General features: G+C 41.2%; 1 protein-coding gene across 2 annotated transcripts in view; it reads left to right on the top strand.

The window, feature by feature from the left end:
* Positions 1 to 17,569, top strand: part of slc38a3b (solute carrier family 38 member 3b) — a 43,371-nt gene extending 25,802 nt beyond the window's left edge. For both annotated transcript variants that reach the window (XM_079509190.1, XM_079509191.1), the window contains 10 exons: positions 60 to 141; positions 6,305 to 6,387; positions 7,622 to 7,680; positions 9,158 to 9,325; positions 11,174 to 11,253; positions 11,704 to 11,804; positions 13,000 to 13,124; positions 14,507 to 14,651; positions 16,876 to 16,979; positions 17,411 to 17,569. In XM_079509190.1, coding sequence (XP_079365316.1) covers positions 60 to 141; positions 6,305 to 6,387; positions 7,622 to 7,680; positions 9,158 to 9,325; positions 11,174 to 11,253; positions 11,704 to 11,804; positions 13,000 to 13,124; positions 14,507 to 14,651; positions 16,876 to 16,979; positions 17,411 to 17,515 — 1,052 coding nt within the window. In that variant the 3' untranslated portion in view covers positions 17,516 to 17,569. The remainder of the gene's footprint in view (positions 1 to 59; positions 142 to 6,304; positions 6,388 to 7,621; positions 7,681 to 9,157; positions 9,326 to 11,173; positions 11,254 to 11,703; positions 11,805 to 12,999; positions 13,125 to 14,506; positions 14,652 to 16,875; positions 16,980 to 17,410) is intronic.
* The last annotated feature ends 6,586 nt before the right edge of the window (positions 17,570 to 24,155 follow it).

The raw sequence follows: 24,155 nt of genomic DNA, 5'->3' as shown, positions 1-24,155 counted from the left end.
ACACACACACACACACACACATATACGATAGACGTTTAAATGCACTGTTTCTGTTCCAGCCATGTCCAGCTACCTCTTCATTGTGAAGTCAGAGTTACCACTTGTCATCCAAGCATTCCTGAAAGCAGACCCCAGCGCTGAGTGAGTAGCCTACTGTCCTTCCACTGGAATAACCTCTCTACACCTGGTCTCTCTATTTGTCATTATAGGTGAAAATGTTCAAAATGTTATTTCGTTCCATATTTTGTTTCAAAAATAGCAGATCTACAAGTTTGTAGATAGGTTGCTGTCGCCACATGACATGTCATATAATGTTAGAGTTGCGTCAAATATCACAATATTTTGGACCGATATTGGATATTGTGAAGATTATTATTGTGGTATGATAATATCAATTATTTTAAAAACAGTTTTAATGTTTTTTTTTATTGTAAAACTATAAAATAGAGCATAAGTGATTAAAAGAAGGATGAGCAACACTTATGGCACAACTTTACAATACCCCCCCCCCCAAAGAAATCGTGAACAAACTAATGTCATTGGCCCACTAGCTTGTCTGTCAACTGATACCTGGCCCAGCCCAGAATTGGGCCTATCACCGCGTTCCAAAAGGCCCAGGGGTACCACCCACATGTTTCGACCTCCACCCTCCCGGCCCCGGTTTTTTTTGAGGAGAGGAGAATTGCTGCAGGAAGGCGTGTGAGGAGAAGAGTAGAGAAAGAATTCAGAAACAACGGACAAACAAGGAGAGAGCATTATTTGATCAAAGTGATCATGGATGAACAAACTTTCTGAAACATTGCAAGCAAGTCACTTCCTTGGCATCACGATTCACAAAACAGTAAACATGACAGTAACGTAAAGTAAAGTAAAGGGATTATTTAGGCTACTAAAGCTTGAATGAGATGCAAAGCCAGAAATACGCTCAAGCCTACTTGGTTTATGCTCTGTAGTATCACGGTGTCGTGTACCAAAAAGAGAAGATCTACAATGCTTATTGATCCATTGATAGCTTGTAAATGTATCACTTGTCTGTCCTACATTCAGTTCAGCGAGCTACATCTCTGCATGATGGAATAGATTAAGTATGCTTTAGGAAACTATGGATAAACGCAGGAACAGTGCAGTTTTGAAAGGAAGCGCCGCACCAAGGTGTCGCCTCGCCATCAGTGGAGTGATGCACAGTGCACACGTACTGTATCTGCAAACACACACATATTAAGGCCAGTCAATTTAACATGTTCTCTAGTCTGGAGTCTGGAGATCTTGTCAGTCACGTTGGCCAGTCATAAAAATGTCACCACCCATGAATCCAAAGCACGGGTGTGACTACATTGGTGGCTGGTTATTGGCTAAGCAAAAGGAGGGGCCCTGCAGGTTTTGGAAAGTATCAGGGAATGTGTTCCACTCCACAATGCATATGTGGTAGTGCACATGGGCCTACATGGCTGAAGTGGACCCAGCTTAACTCACCTGGCCAAATCTAAAAACAAGCCCTCGAGTTGGCAGGCTCATATGGCAGAATTGCCCCCCCCCCTTCCCCACCCCCAGTACAGCCCACCAATGTTGGCAATGTTTAGGAAACACTTATCCACTAGATGGAACAAATTACTTGTAGGTCGGTGCGACCTGATGGCTGAATATTTGGGGTGCATACCACATGGCTGCAAAAATCCTTCTTTGTGTCACCGGTTTGACTCCTGGTCGGCGGAACAGGTTGCCCTCGTGTTACCCTGTGCTTTGTCCACCTTTCCTGTCTCCTTGTTACCCTGTGCTTTGTCCACCTTTCCTGTCTCCTTGTTACCCTGTGCTTTGTCCACCTTTCCTGTCTCCGTGTCACTGTAGCTATTGAAATAGAGAGTTCATGTAAAGGCATGCCACTCATTTTTGACTATGCAGGGTGCTAAACGGACAAACTCACACATGTCATTCACACACGTGCACGCACGCACGCACACACTCGCGCGCACGCACACACACACACACACACACACACACACACACACACACACACACACACACACGCACACACACACACGTGTAATCGTGTATGCTTAAATGACAACAGCAGCTGATAAGATATGGGTGCCAACCCCAGAGGTCAAGTCTAACAGCTAGCAGCCCGTGGTCACATACACAGTTATACAGAAGCCAGCCACCAGGGGTGGAAATGAACTAATACAGTATGTGCCTACTGCCTTCATTTACTTTTGAGGTACTTTTACTTTACCCTTTAATTGAGGTCTATTATATAAACAGGATTGTGTCTCAATAGAACAGGGAGACCAAATACAGCCACTCCAGTTGTATACATTGTATACAGGTTGGACAAAATAAAATTGTATTCATACACAAAAAAATTACATACAGTAATAGAGCTTTAAGTAAAAAAGGAAAAAAATAAATCAGAGTACTTCCACCACGCCTCCGGGGTTTCCAACCCCTCCGTGGCGTCAGAGTTCCAGAACAGAAGGAGACAACTGTGTTTATGTCCTTTAAATAGCCTGTGAGGTGGTGTGGGTGGCAGATAGACACGGGGCTCCATTTTCGTCACCGCTCTACCCCTTATCCCTAAACTTCTTTGCCTTTTTTTACTATTTTGCAAAACATTTTTGAATAGTTAAAATGGCCAGTCTACAAGCTCACAACGTGTCAATGTAGATTGGCTAGTTGAACTATTCAGAAATGTTTTTTCAAAATAGTAAAAAAGGCGAAGAAGTTTAGGGATAAGGGGTTTAGCGGTGACGAAAATGGAGCCCTAGATCTCTCACTCTGGACTGTAAGGGAGAGGAGGCTACGTGGGTTCATGCCAAACATGGGGGTTCATTCTCATTCACATTATTTTTGTTCAATATATATATTTCAACTAAATCGATTAGTCTTATTAAGCCCTCTTAAGCCCTATTTTATACTTTATACTTTAAAAAAGAAATCATAATAAAATTAATAATCAATCAATTGAATTGATTTGTTTAATTAATCTGTTGAACCATATTCTGAGTTGAAGATTCAGCAAAAATAGCAGATCTACAAGCTCTCCACGTGTCTCAACGCAAGGCACTGGGAGCTTGCTGATTGGCTATTTTCGGCAAAGAAATTTGGTGTAGAGGGCAAACAGGAGAGGACCTACAGTAAAGCATAAAGCACTGAGGCAAACAGGAGAGGACCTACAGTAAAGCATAAAGCACTGAGGCAAACAGGAGAGGACCTACAGTAAAGCATAAAGCACTGAGGCAAACAGGAGAGGACCTACAGTAAAGCATAAAGCACTGAGGCGACCTACCTGGGTCAACTACATGCCTCCAAAACAACAAAACACAAATAATTTGAACGTGAATGTGTAGCAACAACAAGTCTCCATGAGGTGAATGCATCAGGACGTACAGTATGACAGCTGCAGTGAGATGAGTGTTATTTCAGTGTTATCTATCAAGTATGACGTCAAGCGTGATTCCAAACAGGTGTTTATTGTAAATAAGTATGTAGCCATGGGAACCAATGGTTCATGGGGCGATGTGGCACATAGGTCTATCTCCTGTTTCCTTAGCTTGATGTACAAGTACACCTCATGGACATGGCGTTAGTATGTCAAATGATGTACAAGTACACCCCCTGGACATGAAGTTTACAGCCATTATTTACACCTGTTGCAACTGTCTCTGTTTTGTTGCAGAAACGTCATGTCATATGACAATGACCGTTAAACATGGTAATCTTTGGTATGATTTGGCCAGGGATTGAACCTCCCAGTGTCAGGTGGGACACTAACCACAAGGCCACTGAGCTGATGTTTATTGTAATATAAACATATTTATAGGAATAGGTGATAATCCCCTACTGCTATTCATATTTTTATATATAGATTTATTGGGGATACAATTTTGTACAGTACTTAGTACTGTAAGTGAATGTACTTAGATACCTTCCACCATGGCCCTAATGAAAACTGATCATCTTGACCCGCTGACCAACGGCTCCTACAAAGGACATGGGACTTCCTCTGCTGTCAAGGGACATGTCCTTTGCACCCCATCCACCCACCACATCCCACACTTGAACCCTGCACAGATCAAGTGGATCAATGGAGCCAGTAGCGAGGCGATCGTTGTTGAGAGGGTTAAGAATAAACTGGCTCAACATGGTAACCCCCGGGGCTATTATGTCCTGCCTCCGATAGCCAGGATCTGAGAGACAACATGAGTCCAGTGAGGGGGTTTAATCCTCTTGGCTGAACACACAATGTGTGTTTAACCATGCGTTATTATAATTACTGCTCTGCAAAGCTGTGGCTGAAGCACATATCGTCGCAGTCAGGCTTAAAACCTTGTATCTCCGTATTTCAACTTTTTACTTTTTTTGTTTTTTGTAAATGATCTACTTCGTTGTACAAAAGAGTTGCACAAAAGTGGTTAAGTGTGTCTGTGGGTTTTATACTATTAGCATTAACATGAGCCTTAACTAAATATTAACTATAGTGGATCCATTGGAACACAAGTTATTATTATTTTTCCTAGTAAAGGTTTCGGACATACAAGGTTTCTGCCCGACATCGACAATATGATACATTATACAATTTACAATTTAGGCATTCAGCAGACGCTCTTGATCCAGAGCGACTTACAATAAGCAAGAACAAAAAGCATGGCAATACATCACATACATAAAAGAGGTTATCATGAAACATGCGTACGCTAAGAACGTAACAGTGGAATATCTATATAATGAAACTATATAGAAATAATCCCCAAACCTAGCTGATAGCATGTGGGCATTGTGTTCCCTATTGTGCTTCACAAATAGCAGATTAGATACAAACCTTTGAACACGGCCTGTTATTGTTTTATATGAATGGAGGTGTTCTGCTACTCACATGTTCTGTCACACCTCTCCTAGTCTCGCGTTACCAGACTGTTGCCTCTCGCAATTTCCAAATGCTTTCATCATACAGTCTGTAGCAATGGAACACATTGTCATGAGTAAACTATAAAGCGGAAGTGGAGCCTCCTCGCCAGTTCCGTTTCGTCTTTGCAATCGCGCACATTTTTCCTAATATAAATAGAAATTATCTAAGCATATATACAGTAGCTTGTTGCTTAGCAGAAAATGGGGGGGAGCTCTAAAGATATTTTAGAGCTTTAGGGCCCTATTATGCGTGTCTTAAGTACCAGGTCTTATTCCTTAACTTAAGACCTGGAGGCGTGGTCAATGCCATTTGGCCACTCAGAATAGCCAAATGGCATTGATCACGCCTCCAGGTCTTAAGTTAAGGAATAAGACCTGGTACTTAAGACACGCATAATAGGGCCCTTACTCTGTGAGGTCAATGGCTTCAAGAGGGCCAGAATGTTTGGGTGGGACATGTGATGGTGATGGCGATAGTACAGTGTGTCTGGAGGGGTTATGGCTGCTTGGCTTCTACTTATGTTGTTTGGGTTGGGGGGGTAGTGTGACATAAAAGTGGCTGACAGTGTCGGTGTCATGTACATGTATATGTTACCGTCACTCTTGCCGTGCCTCTGAGCTGTCACACAACTCTTCAGACTTATGCAACAAAAAAATGTGTCCTTATGCAATTTGCCTTATGCAACAAAGATCTCCCGTCATCAGATTTCAAGCTGGAAATGAATCACTTATTAATACTCCCTACGCCCTATACTAATTAACAACAGATGTTGTGTGATGAAAACAATTTAAAAGATCACAACAGTGTTTTGCTATTTTCAAAGGCTTTTTAAATTCGTTGAAAATGTGGGAAAATCTTCCCCTATTATTACATACAACATAGGGATGCCAGGTTGAAAGTGGTTCATTGGTTCTTATACTCTTATACAAGAGTAGGTATGCACAATATTTCTCCTTAAATTAAGGAGAAATATTGTGCATACCTACTCTTGTATAAGAGTATAAGAACCTAAATGTGCTACATTGCTCCTAATGTTGTTATTGCTGAGTGCAGCAGCCAGCAACATTCACGTGCATGTCAGACATTTTGAATATCATGGTAAAGTTAATGTGTGCATGTAAGGAATATGTAAGGAAAATGACACAAATTAGAAATTAATAATAATAAAAAAGAAATGTATAATTTTGTTTTCAAAAATGTATATTATTATGATTTAACTTAAGGAGTTCATTCATTATAGGTGGACTTTTGAGATATTCTAACGTACTGGATTTTTGATTTTCATGAGCTGTATGCTGCAATCATCAAGTTTAAAATGAGGAAAGCAAAGGCTTGAAATATTTCCCTTTATGTGTGAATCTAGAATAATATGAAATATTCGCTTTTTGAATTATATTCCAGTCTGTGGTACCTGAATGGCAAGTACCTAGTCATCATGGTCTCTATCAGCATCATCCTGCCCCTGGCTCTGATGAAACAGCTTGGTGAGTACAACCCCTCCCTGCTCTCATCTCACCTAAAGCAGTGCTTCTCAAACCTTTTCATGTCAAGGACCTCAAAATTGTATTTGGCCGCCGACCCCCATCTGAAAATGTTTTCTGCCAGGGAGCCCCAGAAGAGAAGATTTATACAAAATAATAATTATTATCCAAACTATTTCCATATTTCAAACTTTGTCAACAATAGCAGATGTACAAGTTGATGTGTTTGAGCTTATCTGCTATTTTTGAATCACTAAAGGTTTGCCAAAGGTTTGCTTGGGACCACCTGGTAATCCCAGCAAACCTTTGAGAACCATGCACTGACCTAAAGTGACTGCATGTGACCAAAATGAACCAGCATACAGGAAATACACACGTCATCTTTATTACATCTTCAAATACCCCCCCTTCATATTTACACACTTACACACTATGGGTTAACTATCTCAATTTCATTGATGTCTGGTGGAAACCTCATATGTCCAAAATACTATTCACTTTTCAGGATTAAAAAAAACAAAAAACTAGAGATGCATTTTGAGGTTGCAGATCTGTTATTTTTGCCCTTTTGTGTGACACTGTAGTATTTGTAGTATACACTGTAGTATGTAGTAGTTCTTTTGTGTATTGTCGTCATATGTCCAGCTCAGTGTCGCAATGCCACGCCATTGTCTCTGGAAAGAGACCAGCCTCTGAAGGAGGTCTGTACAGAGGACAGGTGGTGATTATGTGGTCGGCAGTCTGCTCACGCTCACCACACTCGCATGCTGCGCTGTCTGCCAGGCCCCACTCCTTCATGGACGATTAGAAGCGACCAACCCCAGTATGGAAGCGGTTCAGCAGGGTCCAATGCCGGCGTGGTAGATGTTCTCCTTCGACTCCATCTCCCGGGTCTTAGATGTAGCGGTGCAGGCATGTGGGCTCAGCCGACTCCCATTACCGCTTCCAAGAAGTTGCCAGCCATGTAGTCAACCAAGCATCTCTTGTGCTGTCCTGTTGTAGGGGTAGCGGGACTTGAGTCTGCTCGCTGCCTTAGTTGTTTGCATGAAATAGGCCAGGGCATTCATTAAAAAAAAGCATAAATAGTTAAAATGTGGACATAAGAGGTTTCTGCCTGACAGCAATGATTTAGAAATCATAATACTCCCCCCCCCCCCTCTCCCCCTAGTCCTGTCCCCTGAAGTCCAATATAGGGAACTGTGATTTTTAAAGGCTGCCATTCGTTCCCCGTCCACAGGTTACCTGGGCTACACCAGCGGCTTCTCTCTCAGCTGCATGGTCTTCTTCCTCTCCGCAGTAAGTGGCTGGATGCTAGCTCTTCCTCTGTCCGCAGTGGTGGGCAGTAATTATTCATCATGTATTTTTGTATGTTTGGCTCCCATGGGTGCCTTCCCAGAAATGTAGTAGCAATGAGAACTACAATAGTTGTCTTTGAAATGTAGTGGAGTGAAACTGTGAAAGTCATAAGCTTACAAAGAATTACTTTAGTACAGCAGCAAAGTAAATCTACCTAGTTACTGTCCACCACCAGTAGCGCAACACCGGTGTGAAACCAAGCATAGTGAGGCATTTCCCCACTGCAGTGAGTGCATGGTGCATGGCAGTGTTCCTGGCAGGCAGGCAGTCATTCGTCACGGACTGGCGCTCTGTATGGGGTGGTATATTTTTGCTGACTTGTCTGATTTGGCATCACTTTTTAATCCCTCTACACAGCTCTGTTTGCAGCACTATGTGGTATTTGCACTCAGGTTGATAGAGGAATGTTAGAGCTGCTTACAGGACATCAAAGGGAGAATGGGAGGGAAACCAAAGTGCTTAGACTGACTCACACTAATATGCCGTGAAATGGTTTTTCTTAGCCACCCTCGCTCACCTCCCCTTTGGCTTAATTTACACACAACAGTGTGACTTGCCTGCAAAAAAAACATTATTCTAAGTGAACAACGTGTTGCAGCATAATGTGTTGTTAGCCTGAAAATCTGTTTGTTTCAGCAAGCTACACCATTATACTACGGTGTGTAAATTAGGCTTTAGTGTTAAAGTACCCTTTTCTATGCGTTAGTCTGCCTCTTCATGTGATGCTGATCTCCAAAAGATGCCGTTTGTTTTCTCTGACATCCCCTGATGCCTGCTCTTTATCCACTTTCAACCTGGCATCCCTATTTTTGGCATCACCTTGTAGATCGTAGTTTAAACCGCATGCCATTACTATACGACAAAATATAAAATAGGACAGAGGAGCACTTCACCTATGTTCAACCTATTATCTTCATATAATTGGTCCTCACTCATCCTCATTATAAGATGCCACCATTTCTGTCTACTCATTCTGAGGAGGACTGTGGACAGTTCAGAAACCTGTCTACCTGCTTAACAGTCAATTGGCCCGGTTTCCCAAAAGACACATGGTGTAAGAGTTATGGTGTAGCATGCTCAGATGCTTCAGAATGGTAGACCTGAGGCCTGAGGCCTACCATACCAGGCCTGAGGCCTACCATTGCGTGGCACATCTATGCACGAATGTCTATGTTCACAGGCTTCTGTGTGCGGCCTAGAGGGCATCTGAGCATGTGCTACACCATACCTCTTACACCATGTGTCCTTTGGGAAACTGGGCCATTATCTTTATTGATGCAAGAACAATGGCTTCTATGTTAGCATGATAACACAACACAGGTTTGAGTCCCAATCCTTTGCTGCATGTCACGAAGGTTTAAGTGCTTAACTAACCCTGCCATTCCCCTCTCATGTTTATGTCCATGTCTCTCTGCAGGTTATCTACAAGAAGTTCCAGATTCCCTGTCCATTCGAGGAGTACACATCTAACAGCACGGCTGCATACCTCCACCTGAACGCCTCCGCCATCGCCCACAACGGCCTGGTGCACGAGGCTGAGGATGAACACGACTGTGGACCGCGTATGTTCATCATGAACTCAAAGGTAGACATGTGCACCATGAACTGACAGGTAGAGATGTTCACTAAACTCACAGGTAGACATGTTCACCATGAACCCATAGATAGACATGTCCACCAGCATGAACTGATAGGTAGACAAGAAGCCAGAACCATCATATTTAGCAAAGAAACTTAATTCGACCATCATTGTTGACACAAATGTTCAGATACTCAGAAAACCAGCACGCCGCCGCTGCTCCGAGCACTTATTCTGAACGATTTAATGATTGATTGATTGATTGATTGATTGGTTAATACTTAATTAACAAGTTTGGTTACTGTACGGCAGTACAGTAAAAACAAAACAACTGTAACACAAAAAGCCCCGGGGGCTTGTTTCCATTGTGGTACCAACAATTACAATTACAATTTACAATTTAGGCATTTAGCAGACGCTCTTAATCCAGAGCGATTTACATTAAGCAAGAACAAAAAGCATGGGAATACATCACATATGTAAAATGCATTTATCGCCAAACATGCGTAAGCTAGAACATATCTATATAATGACACTATACATATAAACTATAACTAGAACATATCTATATAATGACACTATACATATATACTATACATATATGCTATACTATGCTGTACATATATACTATGAAGTGCTATGACTACATACAATGCACTTATTGTGCTGTCTACATGACATGCTATAAGTCTGTTTCAAATGCTATATAAGTCTAAGAAGTGCTGTCTAAGGGGGTAGGGTAAGTGCTATGGGCCATGATGGAGTCTGAAAAGGTGGGTTTTCAGACTACGGCGGAAGATCGGGAGTGATGCTGCAGTTCTGATTGCAACGGGAAGTGCATTCCACAGTTTTGGGGCCAGAAGGGAGAAGAGTTTGGGACGTGTGGAGCGCTGTCCCGGCGTTTTTAGTGAGGGTACTTCTAGCTTCCCTGCGTTGGCTGATCTGAGTGTGCGGGAGGGTTTGTAGGGTTCAATCATGCTGGCAAGATATGGGGGAGCAATACCTTTGGTTGCTTTAAATGCCAGCATCAGAGTTTTGTATTCTGTGCGGGCAGCGACCGGGAGCCAGTGCAGGGAGCGGAGCAGGGGGGAGACATGTGAGAATTTTGGCTGGTTGAAGACCAAGCGAGCTGAGGCATTTTGGATCAGTTGGAGAGGCTTCAGTGCACATGCCGGTAGGCCAGTAAGGAGAGAGTTACAATAGTCAAGTTTTGACAGGACTGTTGTCTGGATTAGGAGCTGGGCTGACTCCTGGGTGAGGAACGGTCTAATTCGTCGTATGTTATAGAGTGTGAACCTACAGGATCGAGTGACAGCTGTGATGTGAGTTTTGAACGAGAGCTGACTGTCCAGGACAACACCAAGGTTCCTGGCTGTTAATTGGAACAGACGTTACCAGGGCGTTGTCTACGGAAATAGTTAGCTCCCGCATAGGGCAGGATTTAGCTGGGAAGAAGAGAAGCTCAGTCCAGAGAACACCTGTGAGCACTCCAGCGCTCTCATTGAGCGTATTTCCGAACACACAGAGGGGGTACCTCATATTCCAGGGGTGGCACGTGCCACCTCAGGCCATGCCACTGGAGCAACAAAATGCCAAACATCAATATCAATTCACATTGTAATCTTATGTCACCAAGGAAGCATAATGAGGTGAGGGAATAGAAATACTTTGACACAAACTTTCAACGGTAATCAATCAGGTTTTGTGGACTTGTGTTGTGATTTGACGATACAGGGTATTGTGTCATTGCAAACAGAATGACATACTGTACTTTGCATAAAAACAGACGGCTTGTTCCAGTCGTGTCTCATGTAATTAATGATATATGACGTATGGTTGTGCATGTCATTATAGACGGCGTACACCGTTCCCATCCTGGCCTTTGCATTCGTGTGCCATCCAGAGGTGCTACCCATCTACACTGAGCTCCGCAAGTAAGACACTTCATTTACAATGTCACACTGTGGCACCTGCTCTAATTCCTTAAAGGGGTTCACCACCAAAATGTTTTCCCCTAATGATTACTCACCCCATGGAGATTTGAATTTATGGATATTTTTTGGAGACTCTTTGTGTCTCCATAGGGAACCACTGCTGGTCATCAAAATATTGGCTTAGGAATGCGACAAAAACTTAAAAAATATCCATGAATTCAAGTCTTCATGTGGTGAGTAATCAATAAGCTTCAAGGAGGTTTAACAGATATTCTTTGGCTAAAATAAGTGTTAAATTGCTCTGTGTTCCAATAGCAATCATTGAATGTTTGTTCAATAAGTAGCTCTCTATTAATGAGCTCAGAAAATCATTTTCAAATTGTGCTTTCCACACATGGTGGAACAGAATTGTCACATTCCCCTAACCGTCCTTCTGTGGTGTCATTTCAGTCCCACTACGAAGAGGATGCAACAGGTGTCTAATATATCCATTCTTGTTATGTACACCATGTACTTCCTGGCTGCCCTCTTTGGCTACCTGACCTTCTATGGTAAAAGCATATCACCCCTGGCCTTTCTCTACACACTCACGTTATGCTGCGCTGTGACACGTTGTGTGCTTGTTCGGTTTGATCGGCTATTGGTCACTATTTTTGAGAATCTGGTACAATTTTCACCTACAGTATAATGACATATCCAAAATCGGGATGGTAGGTTGAAAGTTGCTACAACGTCTGTCTGTTTCGTATCAAATAGCTGCAGAATTCTTCATTGAATCCATTGGAACAGTTTTTTTTTTTTTTTTTTAATTCCTGAAAAGTTATGTTTTTGCAAGGTTTCTGCCCAACACCGACAATATCTACAGTATATGAGGTTATATATTGTGGTTCCAGGACATATTCTTTGGTTTTGTGTTGCTTTGTAAATGCATGTCCCTTGCTCCCTCTTGTGGTGCATTGATGTTGTTTCACCTCATTTCCAAACAATATAATGAAGTTATAATAATAATAAGTAATTTATCCTTATTTGCATAACACCGTAGCATCGAATATACCTTCAAAAGGAGTCATACTGCATAGCATGTGCAGTTCCTTGTTAGATAGAAGAAAACGATACAATTTGCTTACTTGTGTAATTTGAACTAATTTCTAAATATAAGGTCCATGCACCCTCTTGTGGTGAATCTATATTGTTTAACAGCACTTAAAAACAATAACATATACAAATAATATAAGTAACCTTATTCGCATAGCACCTGTGGAACAATACTGGTTCACAAGAGGTACTTCCTGAAGCTCAAAGCGCAATATCTCTGCTGCTCAAAGGGGCACTGATTGATTGAGATTTTTATTGAAACAAATATCGTTGCTGTTGGGAGGAAACCTTACGGTATGTCCTCAACTGTTACTTGTCAGGAATTGGGGAAGAATAACCTGTGTTCCAATGGATCCAATACAGTTATTGTTTAGTCACTGGGTTAATACTCTTGTTAATACTTTTCATTGGTTCAATATTTATTACTGACAGACATAACCACGTTCACGTTCAAATGTTCACAAAAGTAGCCAAAGTAGCAGATCTACAATGGGGTACTAATGTACTGTATATCAAACTCGGCATCATTGAAATTTAAATGTGTTGCGAACCACAGCTTTACAGTGTTCAGAAACTACTATTTAACTAAGGTGTTGTTTCAGGATAAAGAGAAGTGTGTCCATGAAATGTTGTGTCTTTCCATCCCCATAGGTCAGGTGGAGCCTGAACTGCTGCACACATACAGCCGCATCGACCCTTACGACACTCTGATCCTGTGTGTGAGAGTGGCCGTACTCACCGCCGTCACACTGACTGTCCCCATTGTGCTGTTCCCCGTAAGTTAGATCTCCGTACTAGTACAACGTGTTGCTTGTCAGCAAGCCACTAAGTTAGATCTCCGTACTAGTACAACGTGTTGCTCGTCAACAAGCCCATTGTGCTGTTCCCTGTAAGTTAGATCTCCGTACTAGTACAACGTGTTGCTTGTCTTCAAGCCACTCTGTGGCTTGTTGTTCCCTGTAAGTTAGATCTCCGTACTAGTACAACGTGTTGCTCGTCAACAAGACACTCTGTGGCTTGTTGCGATCCAGTATTGATATGTACCATGCAGAGCAATCTTCATTACTTGTTCAAATCACATGCTTTTGTTATTTAGATTTGTTTTGCTTAACTTTTTCGCTGCTATCTACGTTTATAAACGTAGCTAGGCTATAGCCTATCGGTACCTACTGGTGCTATCTACGCGTATGTTCGTAGACAACCGTATACTCCATATATGAAAGCGGCGACCGTCCATTTACCTTTTAGCATTGCTCCGGTTAGTATGGAGAGCCTCCGTCCCCACCAGCTATGGGATTTTTAAATCCAGCTCCATTGACCCTCCTTATAACAGGATTTTCAAAGCGCTGTATCTCAAAAGGTTCGAGCGCTGTCCATGGTGAGCCGCTGCATCGCTGAGCACCTGTAACTGGTTACCTTCCTGAATAACCCGTAAAGGAAACAAGGATCGCAGAGTTAGAGTGGACGGGTGGCACCTATAGACCTAGTGGCAGCTATAGATTTAAATGCACAGAATGTTATTTCGATTCACTGTTACCTGATGACATAGTTTCTTTGAGGCACTACATTGTTCTCTCTGCACTCTACTTATGTGAATGCATTTATTTCATTTTTTCCCCCTTCTAATTCATGAAATTTCATTGATTGTTGTATATTTATGATATTCTTATGAAATATATTTGAATTCAAGCTGCTAAGCAACGAGTAAAACGCTCCCAAAAACATTTAGTCTCTGTGCAATCTGCATTCAAAGATGTTCCTAGAAGCTTTGTCATTGGTTGAAAGAATCCCGGTCGAAATGACTAACCAATCAGGAAGTAGACAGGCAAACCAATGACAAAGCTTCTAGGGACATCTTTGAATGCAGATTGCAGCCCCTAGATGTGTCACAGAGACTACATTCAGCTTGAATTCAATTATATTTCATAAGAATATCATAAATATACAACAATCAATGAAATTTCATGAATTAGAAAAGAAATACACTTGTAATTGTGAAAATAGCAGATCTACAAGCTCACTTTTTGGGGTCTTGAGCTATAAAAGTTTGGGAACCACTGCTCTAGATAAGAGCGCAGCCCTTCTCAATGGCTGAATTGTATAAGACGTAAATGAAGTACTGTATGTGTGCTCATGATGTGGTCATTTGCGGCTGCAGGTGCGCAGGGCCATCCAGCACATGCTGTTCCAAGGCAAGAGCTTCAACTGGCTGCGGCACATCGCCATCGCCGTCGTTCTGCTCAGCGTGATCAACATGCTGGTCATCTTCGCTCCCAACATCCTAGGCATCTTTGGCTTCATCGGTTAGTACCGCATCCGGCTGCTGCTTCTTGGGCTGGTGGATTAAAGCGAAATAAAATCTCACGACTAAGATATGTTGTATTAGTCACGTCCTAATGTGCGTGACCATATAAGGAGTTCCTCCCTGTCCCGAGTTAACCCCTGGGGTCGTTTTTGGCTAGGTGGCCCAGCCTTCATCCAATCAGGATAGAGAGGGGCCTTCCGCCAATCATGATCGAGCGGGGGCGGGCCTTGGTGTGTGTGCTGTTCGCCTGTTGCGTGTCCCCCCACTGTAGTACCGGGGGGGTTTTCCAAATCACACAAATCACTGAATGCTCCTTTAAGTAATAATGTTTAGCTTTTTTGTAATTTAGTCCTGCTGTTCTGCATACTGGAAACCAGGTGAAGAAATCATAGATTGAGGCTTTAACTTTTTCTTTTATGAGATATCCGAGACCAGGTTTTATGGAGGATGTGTCTGAACATATTTCTAGTAGTTTGACAACTTCAAATGTTGTAATGATAAAATATTAACCGAAAATAGGCTTCCCTTCCCTGAACATGTTCTTATGCACTTTGCTACTGTTGTTATTGTAATATTATAAGTTATTGCCCAACACTAGTTGAGGGGGCGTAGTTCCTGATACCTCTTACCTCGTCTTAAAAGGAAAACTAAAATGCCATGACGTGTGTGTTGCATCAGCCTGGTATAAACACACGGACAAATCAATATTGTTGTTCCACAGAGTTCACGGAACTGGTCACAGCAACAGACTTTTGCTTTCACACACACGCACGCACGCACAAAATATGTATTGCATGCAAATTTGACACACACTGTCAGTAGGGCAGACAGCTGTTGTGTCCTCAGTTCTGTGTTTGAGCTCCAACAACCAGTGTGCCTGTTTTTAACCATTTTCAACGTGGCGTCCCTATTTTGGCCATGTCATTAATTTAAAGGAGAACATTTTCAAGAAGTTAAAAGGGGTTTGAAAGCATTTTGTTGTTGTTGCTGTTAAACTAATATATTCTGATAGAGAGAGAGTTATAGACTGTTTGTTATAGATGGGATCTTCCCATCTCCCCAGCTCTTTAGTAAGCAGGTAATACCTGTTTAGGTCTTCATACCAAGACCTAAAATATGGGTGAAATTGGACGTGATAAAAAAAGGAGCAGATGTTTTTACTGTATAAACAATATATAAAGTTTAAGTTTATAAATGGGTTAGCCTGGGTTCCAGCCTGAATCGCTGCATTCCGTGAATCTGTTTTGTCACTCGCTACTCAGTCTTGAAAGGGTCCCATCTCCAAGGTAGGCAGGACATGTAAAAGGGTGAACTGGACTCATGGCTTCTGATTGGTCTGTGGAGAGGCTAGGGAAAAAAACGCCAGTTTGACATCGTATCAATGCGCACTGCGCAGCTACTGCTGTTGCCCTGCAACGTCTCCTTATCATCATCAGTTTTTACTCTCGAGCCTCGAACTGGCGCTATTTTTTCAACAGTGAGAAGCATGGATAGAGTGGCGCTGGCTGATGACGTATCAGCAACAAATATGTAACAGGTGACGTTATGAAATGCGAGTCTGCTGCCTGCTGGCCAGACTGAGTAGCGAAGTGACAATTATAAATCCACAGAACGCAGCCAATCAGGCTGGAACCCAGGCTATAAATGGGTGCTCTTTCCAGATGAAATTGGTGATGTATTTTCTGTTTACTGAAAAAATGCAGAGCTGGAGAGATGGGGTTAGGTTTAGAACACTGAACAAAATATTCTAAATGCCTCACAGAAAGAGCTTTTTTGTTTGTTTGTTTGTTTGTTTGTTTGTTTGTTTATTTGTTTAACAAAAACAAAATCACTTACAGCACCCTAGGGTAGGTAGGTACCCTTACAAAAAGCATGTAATCCTCCTGGTCTCTATACTGCCTCCCCCTGGTCAGCTGGGGTGCCTGATGGAGGGGAAAGGAGCTGGTTGGAATAACGTGTTCCTAGTCCTACCGGGGATACTCCCCCTTGTCAGGTGATGAAGCGGCCTGCTCACTCCTCATGCATTGAAGGAAGAATGAGCTCAGTTCGGGGATCTCCCCAGGTTGGCAGAGGGAGAGTAGCACCACAGGTGGAAAAAAAAGAGCTACAAAAGTTGTGTGATAAAAAAAAATTAAATGTCAAAACAATTTCAACAAATCTGATAGGCCTATGTTTTTAAAAATACCAGATTAAGCGGTTAAATTCTGCCATTCTCTGACCAGGTGCAACATCTGCTCCCTGCCTCATCTTCATCTTCCCAGCTGTCTTCTACATCCGTATAGTTCCTAAAGATCAAGAACCAATGACGTCTAGACCCAAGATAGTGGTGAGCATCACACCATCATAACATACCAACAACAATTTACAATTTTACAATTTAGACATTTAGCAGACGCTCTTAATCCAGAGCGATTTACATTAAGCAAGAACAAAAGCATGGCAATACATCACATACATAAATAGTAGTTATCATGAAACATGCGTAAGCTAAGAACGTAACAGTGGAAAAATGAAACTATACATATAAACTATACATACTATACTATACTATACATATATACTATAAAGTGCTATGACTACATAAAATGCAATTCTATTGCTGTCTACGTAACATGCTATAAGTCTGTATACAATGCTATCTAAGTCTACATAAAGTGCTATCTAAGGGGCTAGGACTATTTGAGAACCACTGTTCTAGTTATTGATGAATAAGTACCATCACGGGCCAATGGCATTTTCTGTTTTTCTAATGCACAGGCTTCCTGTTTCGCGGCGTTGGGTGTCTGCTTCATGGTGATGAGCCTGGGCTTCATCATCATTGACTGGGCAACAGGGACTAGCAGTTCTGGAGGTGGCCACTAGAGCGCACCGCTGTCATACGTATGTGTCCGGGTAGACTTAGGGATGGGTGATGACTACTGCAGAGCACACTACACAAACCATACGGACCTGACTCACACTGGGCTTGAGATACTGTTCAATATACTGCTCAGCTACAATGGCACACATTATTTGAACAAAAATACATTTCATAGTCAGTGGTTCTCAAACATTTTCATGTCAAGGACCCTCAAATTTATATTGGGTCTCCCATCTGAAGAGAGGGGTTTGTCAATATAAAAAAATCTACAATCTCACAACACAAGCTTGTATAGTAGATAGGCTATATTTGAATAGCCCCGAAAAAATCAAATAGGGCTTAAGTGTTGACAACTGTTCCTCATTTTCTTTCTGAGGACCCCCTGGGACCCCCTCAAGGACCCCTGGGTGTCCCCAGACTCCACTTTGAGAACCACTGTCATAATGAGTGTCTATAAATCTAAATCCTTTCTATTTAGAACGAGAGCCCGCTTTGCCCCTGTCCATTGAGTTCAATGGACAGGTGGCGCCATCTTGGGAGGTTTTCAGCTATTACTTTCAATGGTGTGATGTCAAGTATGTATTTATGCTTTTTGGAATAATGGTGATTAAGCAGGGTGTTTTTAAAACAAGTTGTTGTGACATAGCATTAATGCGTGTGTCCAATCTGTCCATAATGGCCAAAAGAGGTTTATCCTGTAGCTATGGATACTACATTTCTTATAGTGGCCACCTGACCCACCCATCTCCTGTTGCCTCCTATTTATTTATCTATATCAAAATTATGGATTTCAATGTGACATTTTACACAATAACTGCAGCTAGTACTGTAGGTGACCTCATCAATATAATATAATGTAAAACTGATGACAGGAATACATCAGCAAACACACTATAAATGACTGAATAAGTCATATTTTTTTTAAATATGCGGTATTACTGCGCTACTCAGCCTAATCCTAAATGTCAATTTAACTGGAACTATATAGGTAAATATTGACACTCAAGAGTTAAATTGACAGTCAGGATGTGTCTGTGTAGCATACAGTGCTGCTGTATAGCTCTGGTCCATAGCATTAGTGACGTCTCTCTGTTTTTCCTTACAATGTCTTTAGTAGACCGAAGCAAAGACGGTTGTAGGTTGTTGAAAGCCATTGTATAAGTATAAATATATGTTGGTCATTATGCTCAGGGGAACTTTATGACTGACTAAGTATGGTAGTGTACATTATCATAAGACATGAAACCCAGCCAATGAAACAATAAATAGTCCCTTGCATAGCGTTAGTGAGAACCTGCTAAATAGTCCCTTGCATAGCGTTAGTGAGAACCTGCTAACGCATTGGACCAGAGCTAGTGCTGCTGCATGTTTGGGGGATGTCTGTAATACAGTCAGAGACTACTGTAGTCTTGGGTTGCCAGACGACTGTAAATTATATATCTACTGGGGACTTCTAAATGCAAGACAGATGCTAGGACAGCAGTTCCAACAGACAAATGTCTACTGATTTGGCATCAAATCATATTCCCAGAGTTTGATTTGATTGGGGGGATGCCAACTGTCTGATGTGTTTGATACTTTACCACATTAAGTCACTAACCCTAGCGTCTGTTTTTGGCAAATTTGTCAAGACTTGTAAAAACAGTTTTTCTATCTACAAGCTCACATTGTCACATCGCGACTCGGCGTGAGCTTGTAGATAGGCTATTTTCACTATTTGTCTTGGGCTTTTTTTCTTTTAACCAAATTAAACCCCCAACCAGCACACAGCACAATTATTAACTATCTTTCTATCACTATGTAACACAGGATAATTGCTTTAAAGTAATGCTGGCATAGAATGCAATGCACCTGTGGTGTTTATTTACCAAAGTTATGTGTCATGTACAGAACAGTTGAATCCACATATCATCCAACTTTCTACTTCAACCCTGGTGCCTTTAACATAATGGAGCAGCATGCAGACATATTGGAAAGAAACAGTTTATATTTATTTAACTACTATATCTATGTTTTTAATTTCATCACGTGCAAAATATGCCAATGAACAGAATATTTAACTACAGTATAAGATCTTTGATTAATGGTTTGTTATGATACTTGTGATACTTTTTTATGTGTGTTTGTGTTTGTCCATTTCGGACATAATGACTTTTTTTTAAATGATTAGGACAAATGAGAGAAATATACAGATATGGATTTTAAAACTTTGTTAAAATAATGTAATAATAATAATTTAACAAAAATAATGTAATGATTAGACACTAATGGTTTTGAAACCAGTAACGACCTGTGATCTCAGTTTTCCCTACCAGTTCACTGCTCCTTATTGGTTTGAATTAATATGATAATAATGATAACATATTATATTATACAGTACATTTGATTGGCTTTTTGTAATTGGGATCAATTATTTCACTTTCGATTAACCTGATGAACCCTAGCCTGCCTATTCTGAGCATGTTATGATCGGGCGGCGATCACTCGGCAAAAACTAGGCAAATGTTCGGCAAAATGAGTATCTGGTCTCTGTCGGGTAGAAACCTCAATTGTCCAAATCTCTTTCAGGATAATAACAAAAATAGCAGATTGACAAGGTCAAAATAAAAATAGCTTAACCACGGCTATTTCCACTATTTATTTATTTTCCTTTTTTTATTGCTATTGCTATTTAGAAAATGTCAAATAATTCCAATTAGGCGATTATGTAATAATTGTGACAGGCCTAGGCCTAGATTTGAAAACCAATGCTGATATAATCCCATATGAAGGAACGCCCTCATGTCTTTGCATTGGTTCTGTGATGCAGTTATTTGAATTTCCAAATTTACACCCAGTTTTAGCCCATTTGTGACATTTAGATAAAAGATTTCACCAGACATATCAGTAGACAGAGATCTTTGATTGTCTGGCTATGCGAGACTACCTTGTGAACGTGTAGAATACTCAACATACTCTTTTCGCTAATTGATGTACATCAAAGTATATAAGGGTTCAAGTGGTTAATATTGGTGCCAGCATGCACAGAACCAAATCGCCGCAATACGCTTTTGAAGCGTATTTATTGTGTTGAGCTCTAGTCCAGTCAGTGTTCTAGGTGTTGGCATGGTGAACTGTGATGCAGTGGGGAAACCCCTGCAGTACTGTGATATTGGATGTCTCAGAGCTTAATATACGTGATGATATTATTGTAATACTGTACATGATGACATCGTGCAGTGCAGTGTATTGACGTGCAGTGTGTACTGTGGTGATTTGTACTTGAGGTGCAGTGAAAACCATGAACTGGACAGCTGATGAACTGCAGAACACTGTTTGCAACACACACATTACGGACAGCGATTGATCGTTTAAACCAGTGGTTCTCAAACATATTCATGTCAAAGACCCCCAAATTGATATGTATTTTGCCATGGACCCCCATCTGAAAAGATATTGTGCCCCCATCAGAGAAGATTTGTGAGGTTAACATTCTTCAAAATGATTCCCAATATTTCACAAGCATTGTAGATGGGCAATTTTGAATTATAAAATATTGTTAAAATGTTTAAACTGTTCCTCATTTAACTGGGGACCACCTGGAATCCCCTCAAGTCCCCATAGCCTTTGAGAACCATTGGTTTAGTGATCGTGTAGAACAAAACGTAATAGACCCATAACGAGGTCACATGCCAAAATGTAGTTCAAATGTCATGTGTAAACCAATGCATCTTTTCTTTTTCTTCTCCCTGTTCTTTTATTTCATAATCATGTTGTTTCACTTTGATTGCAAACAAAGAAATGTTTTTTGTGTTTATCAGACTCTGTTCCCCCCCACCCTTTCTTGTCAGTGGATATGATGGAAAGGACCATTCCTTTTAGGAATGGTTAAGCCTGAGCTCTCAGCGCTTCGCATTAGAGCTAGACTATGGGCCCTATTTTGCGTGTCTTAAGTACCAGGTCTTATGACTTAACTTAAGACCTGGAGCGTTGCCAGTGCTGTTTGGCTGTTTTGAATGGCCAAACAGCATTGACCACACCTCCAGGTTTTAAGATAAGTCACAAGACCTGCTACTTAAGACATGCGAAATAGGGCCCTATGGCTCTATGGTAGATTTATAGGTTTGATGCGTATCATGATTTTGAAGAGTCTTAGTCCTAGATTACAGATGTGTTGACCAATATATGGTCAAAAGGGCAAAATCAATTCTAATCAAGTAAATATACTGGCTGATGAATCGGCCAAGCGATATAATGGTCTGGCTCTACTTTGCATTGTGACGCGTTGAGAGCTTGTAGGTCTGTTCTTTTCAGCGTGCATCACGGGTGTGCGACGGAGCATAAATCAGGCAAAATGCCTAATTATGATCCACTGTGTGATGATGATGTCGCAAAATAGCCGATCTATAAGCTCACAACAGCTTGAGCTTGTAGATATCGACCAATTTACGAGTGCAATATCGTTGTATAACAGAGTAAGCCTAGGCTATAAATTAAGCATTATTATTCACTGTCTGGGATTGTGCCAAAATTGCAACTTACTACCTAAAACTTTGAAATGTCTATCTTTGTAACTGCATTAGTAGAGCAGTTTTAATACTAGAAACAATTATATCAAACATACCTTTTTATGTATCTGAATCAACAATATTTTATTAAAGTTCTTCAGAGGTTTATATAACTATGGAAATGACCGGACTATGAGTAAAGAAAAAAGTTCTACGTATTGTAGGACGGTAAGAGTTGGCTTTATATAAATAATGTATATAAATGTAAACCATTTATATTTGTGATGCATATGCTGCTTGTAAAGTGTAAATAAATAGCAGGGACAGTTTTAGTTTGGCAATAAAACAATTGTAGATGTTTTTACACTTGTGTCTGCTATTCTTTTATTACCCCTCCCACCATCATTTATTTGCTGTAAAGTCACTCTTTTGTTATTGTTAATGAAAGAATGGCGCAATATTCAAAGAGACCTTTTAGAGGACAGTGTATTTGTCTTTTGGTCATCATTTTCATCCATGTATTTTCTCTGGATTCTAGTTTGAAAAACTGTAGCCTAATAATTACACATAAAAAGAAATGCAATTGTGAATAAATTAAGGACATTTTCATGAATGCTGTAATTTACCTCCAAAAAACTAGATTTTAGTCCATTGCTCAGCTCAAAGTCACTGGATTGGTTTAAAGATGGGGTTTCAGAAGAGTTAAGAATTCAGAATCTCAACAAAAGACACTGGCATCTACATGACAAGAAAGAGACAGAGGAGAAAGTGGTACAGACAACTGGGGCATCCACTGGGCATGACATTTATTTGAGGGGCACAAGGTCAAACTGAGGGGCAAGGGCAACAATGGCCATGACCTTCGTGGCCTCACTGAAATTCCTGCCCTGGCAGTTGTGATGTGCCTGCCGAGTTTGAAGACGGTTGGTCCCATATATGCACATGACCATGGCATGGGCATAGTGGTCAGATATTTGGCTCTGGGTAACTAAATATATATATGTATTGTCATAGTGAAGTTACATAATGCCTATGGGTATATTGGGTTTGTTTATGGTTATGTTTGAGTCACAGTGACGTGTCTGTGGTCTTGACTATATGTGGGCGTATCACATTTGTTTACGGTTATCTACTGTAACTTACAGTAGATACAGTAGACTTACGTACAGTCTGTAAGTCAGACTGACGTGGTCCGTAAGGGAAAGGGGTATGTGCAGGTGGAATATTGTCTTTCACTCCAACTGTATTTTGGCCACTTGGGGGCACTGTTGATCAGCTGTATTAGTAAGTATAGGTTCAACTGGCAAAGGACTGTCTCGATTATACTATTCAAACACAACACAAATGACACTATATGTTCCAGTGTCATTTTAGACCTATAGTCTGCATACAATTCCACATACAGCGGCTAGATCCAAGTGTAGGTCCAATGATGTTCGAAATCATCTAAAACTAAAAGCCTACATTCCCCATAATGCAGAGGGATGATGAGGTTGGCACAGGCACACAGTGAGTGAACTCAATCACACCTCGGCGATATCCACATGGTTTAACACTTAACATAGCTTTATGCGCACCCTTTGAAGTCGGGCGTGTGTAAATGGATAATAGTGACACACATGATCTAAGTGTCCATGTCATGGTAGGCTACACTCACTGTCAAATAATATATAGGCTTCACTTATAATAACTCCAGCTTTATTGGCTACAGAGAGAGGAGCACACACACACAGTCGACATTCATTAGCATGCCCCATGGGCCATGGAAGAACAGTTGGAAGAAAGAGCAGGAATCAGGATGGAGTGGACCTTCTTTGAATGGATAGTATGCGAGTCGACTCTGTGATGGCATTACCAAATGGACCTGGGCTCCAATCGGCTATAATATCTGCTGTGCAATGTGTGCATGCAAGCGTAGTCTGATTTGGTGTTTATTAAGTCAAATGACATTCAAGCTTGAATAACCGAATTGGACATCAAATTGACTTTAGGAGTGATATCCGGGCTTAAATATTTTTGGGGTTTTTTAGCCTACTATTAGTGTCACGGTTTTCTCCCAAAGGTGTACAGTCGGTTTATTTGGACTGCACATTGTCATCATCATAGCAGCGGTTTGCGCGCTGCCTGCTGTTCTGTTGGATTAGAACCGTCAACC

This window comes from Electrona antarctica (assembly GCF_951216825.1).
Source record: "Electrona antarctica genome assembly, chromosome: 9".
Taxonomy (NCBI): domain Eukaryota; kingdom Metazoa; phylum Chordata; class Actinopteri; order Myctophiformes; family Myctophidae; genus Electrona; species Electrona antarctica.
Note: the sequence above shows the minus strand (reverse complement) of the source record. Positions and strands in the feature narration are given on the sequence as shown.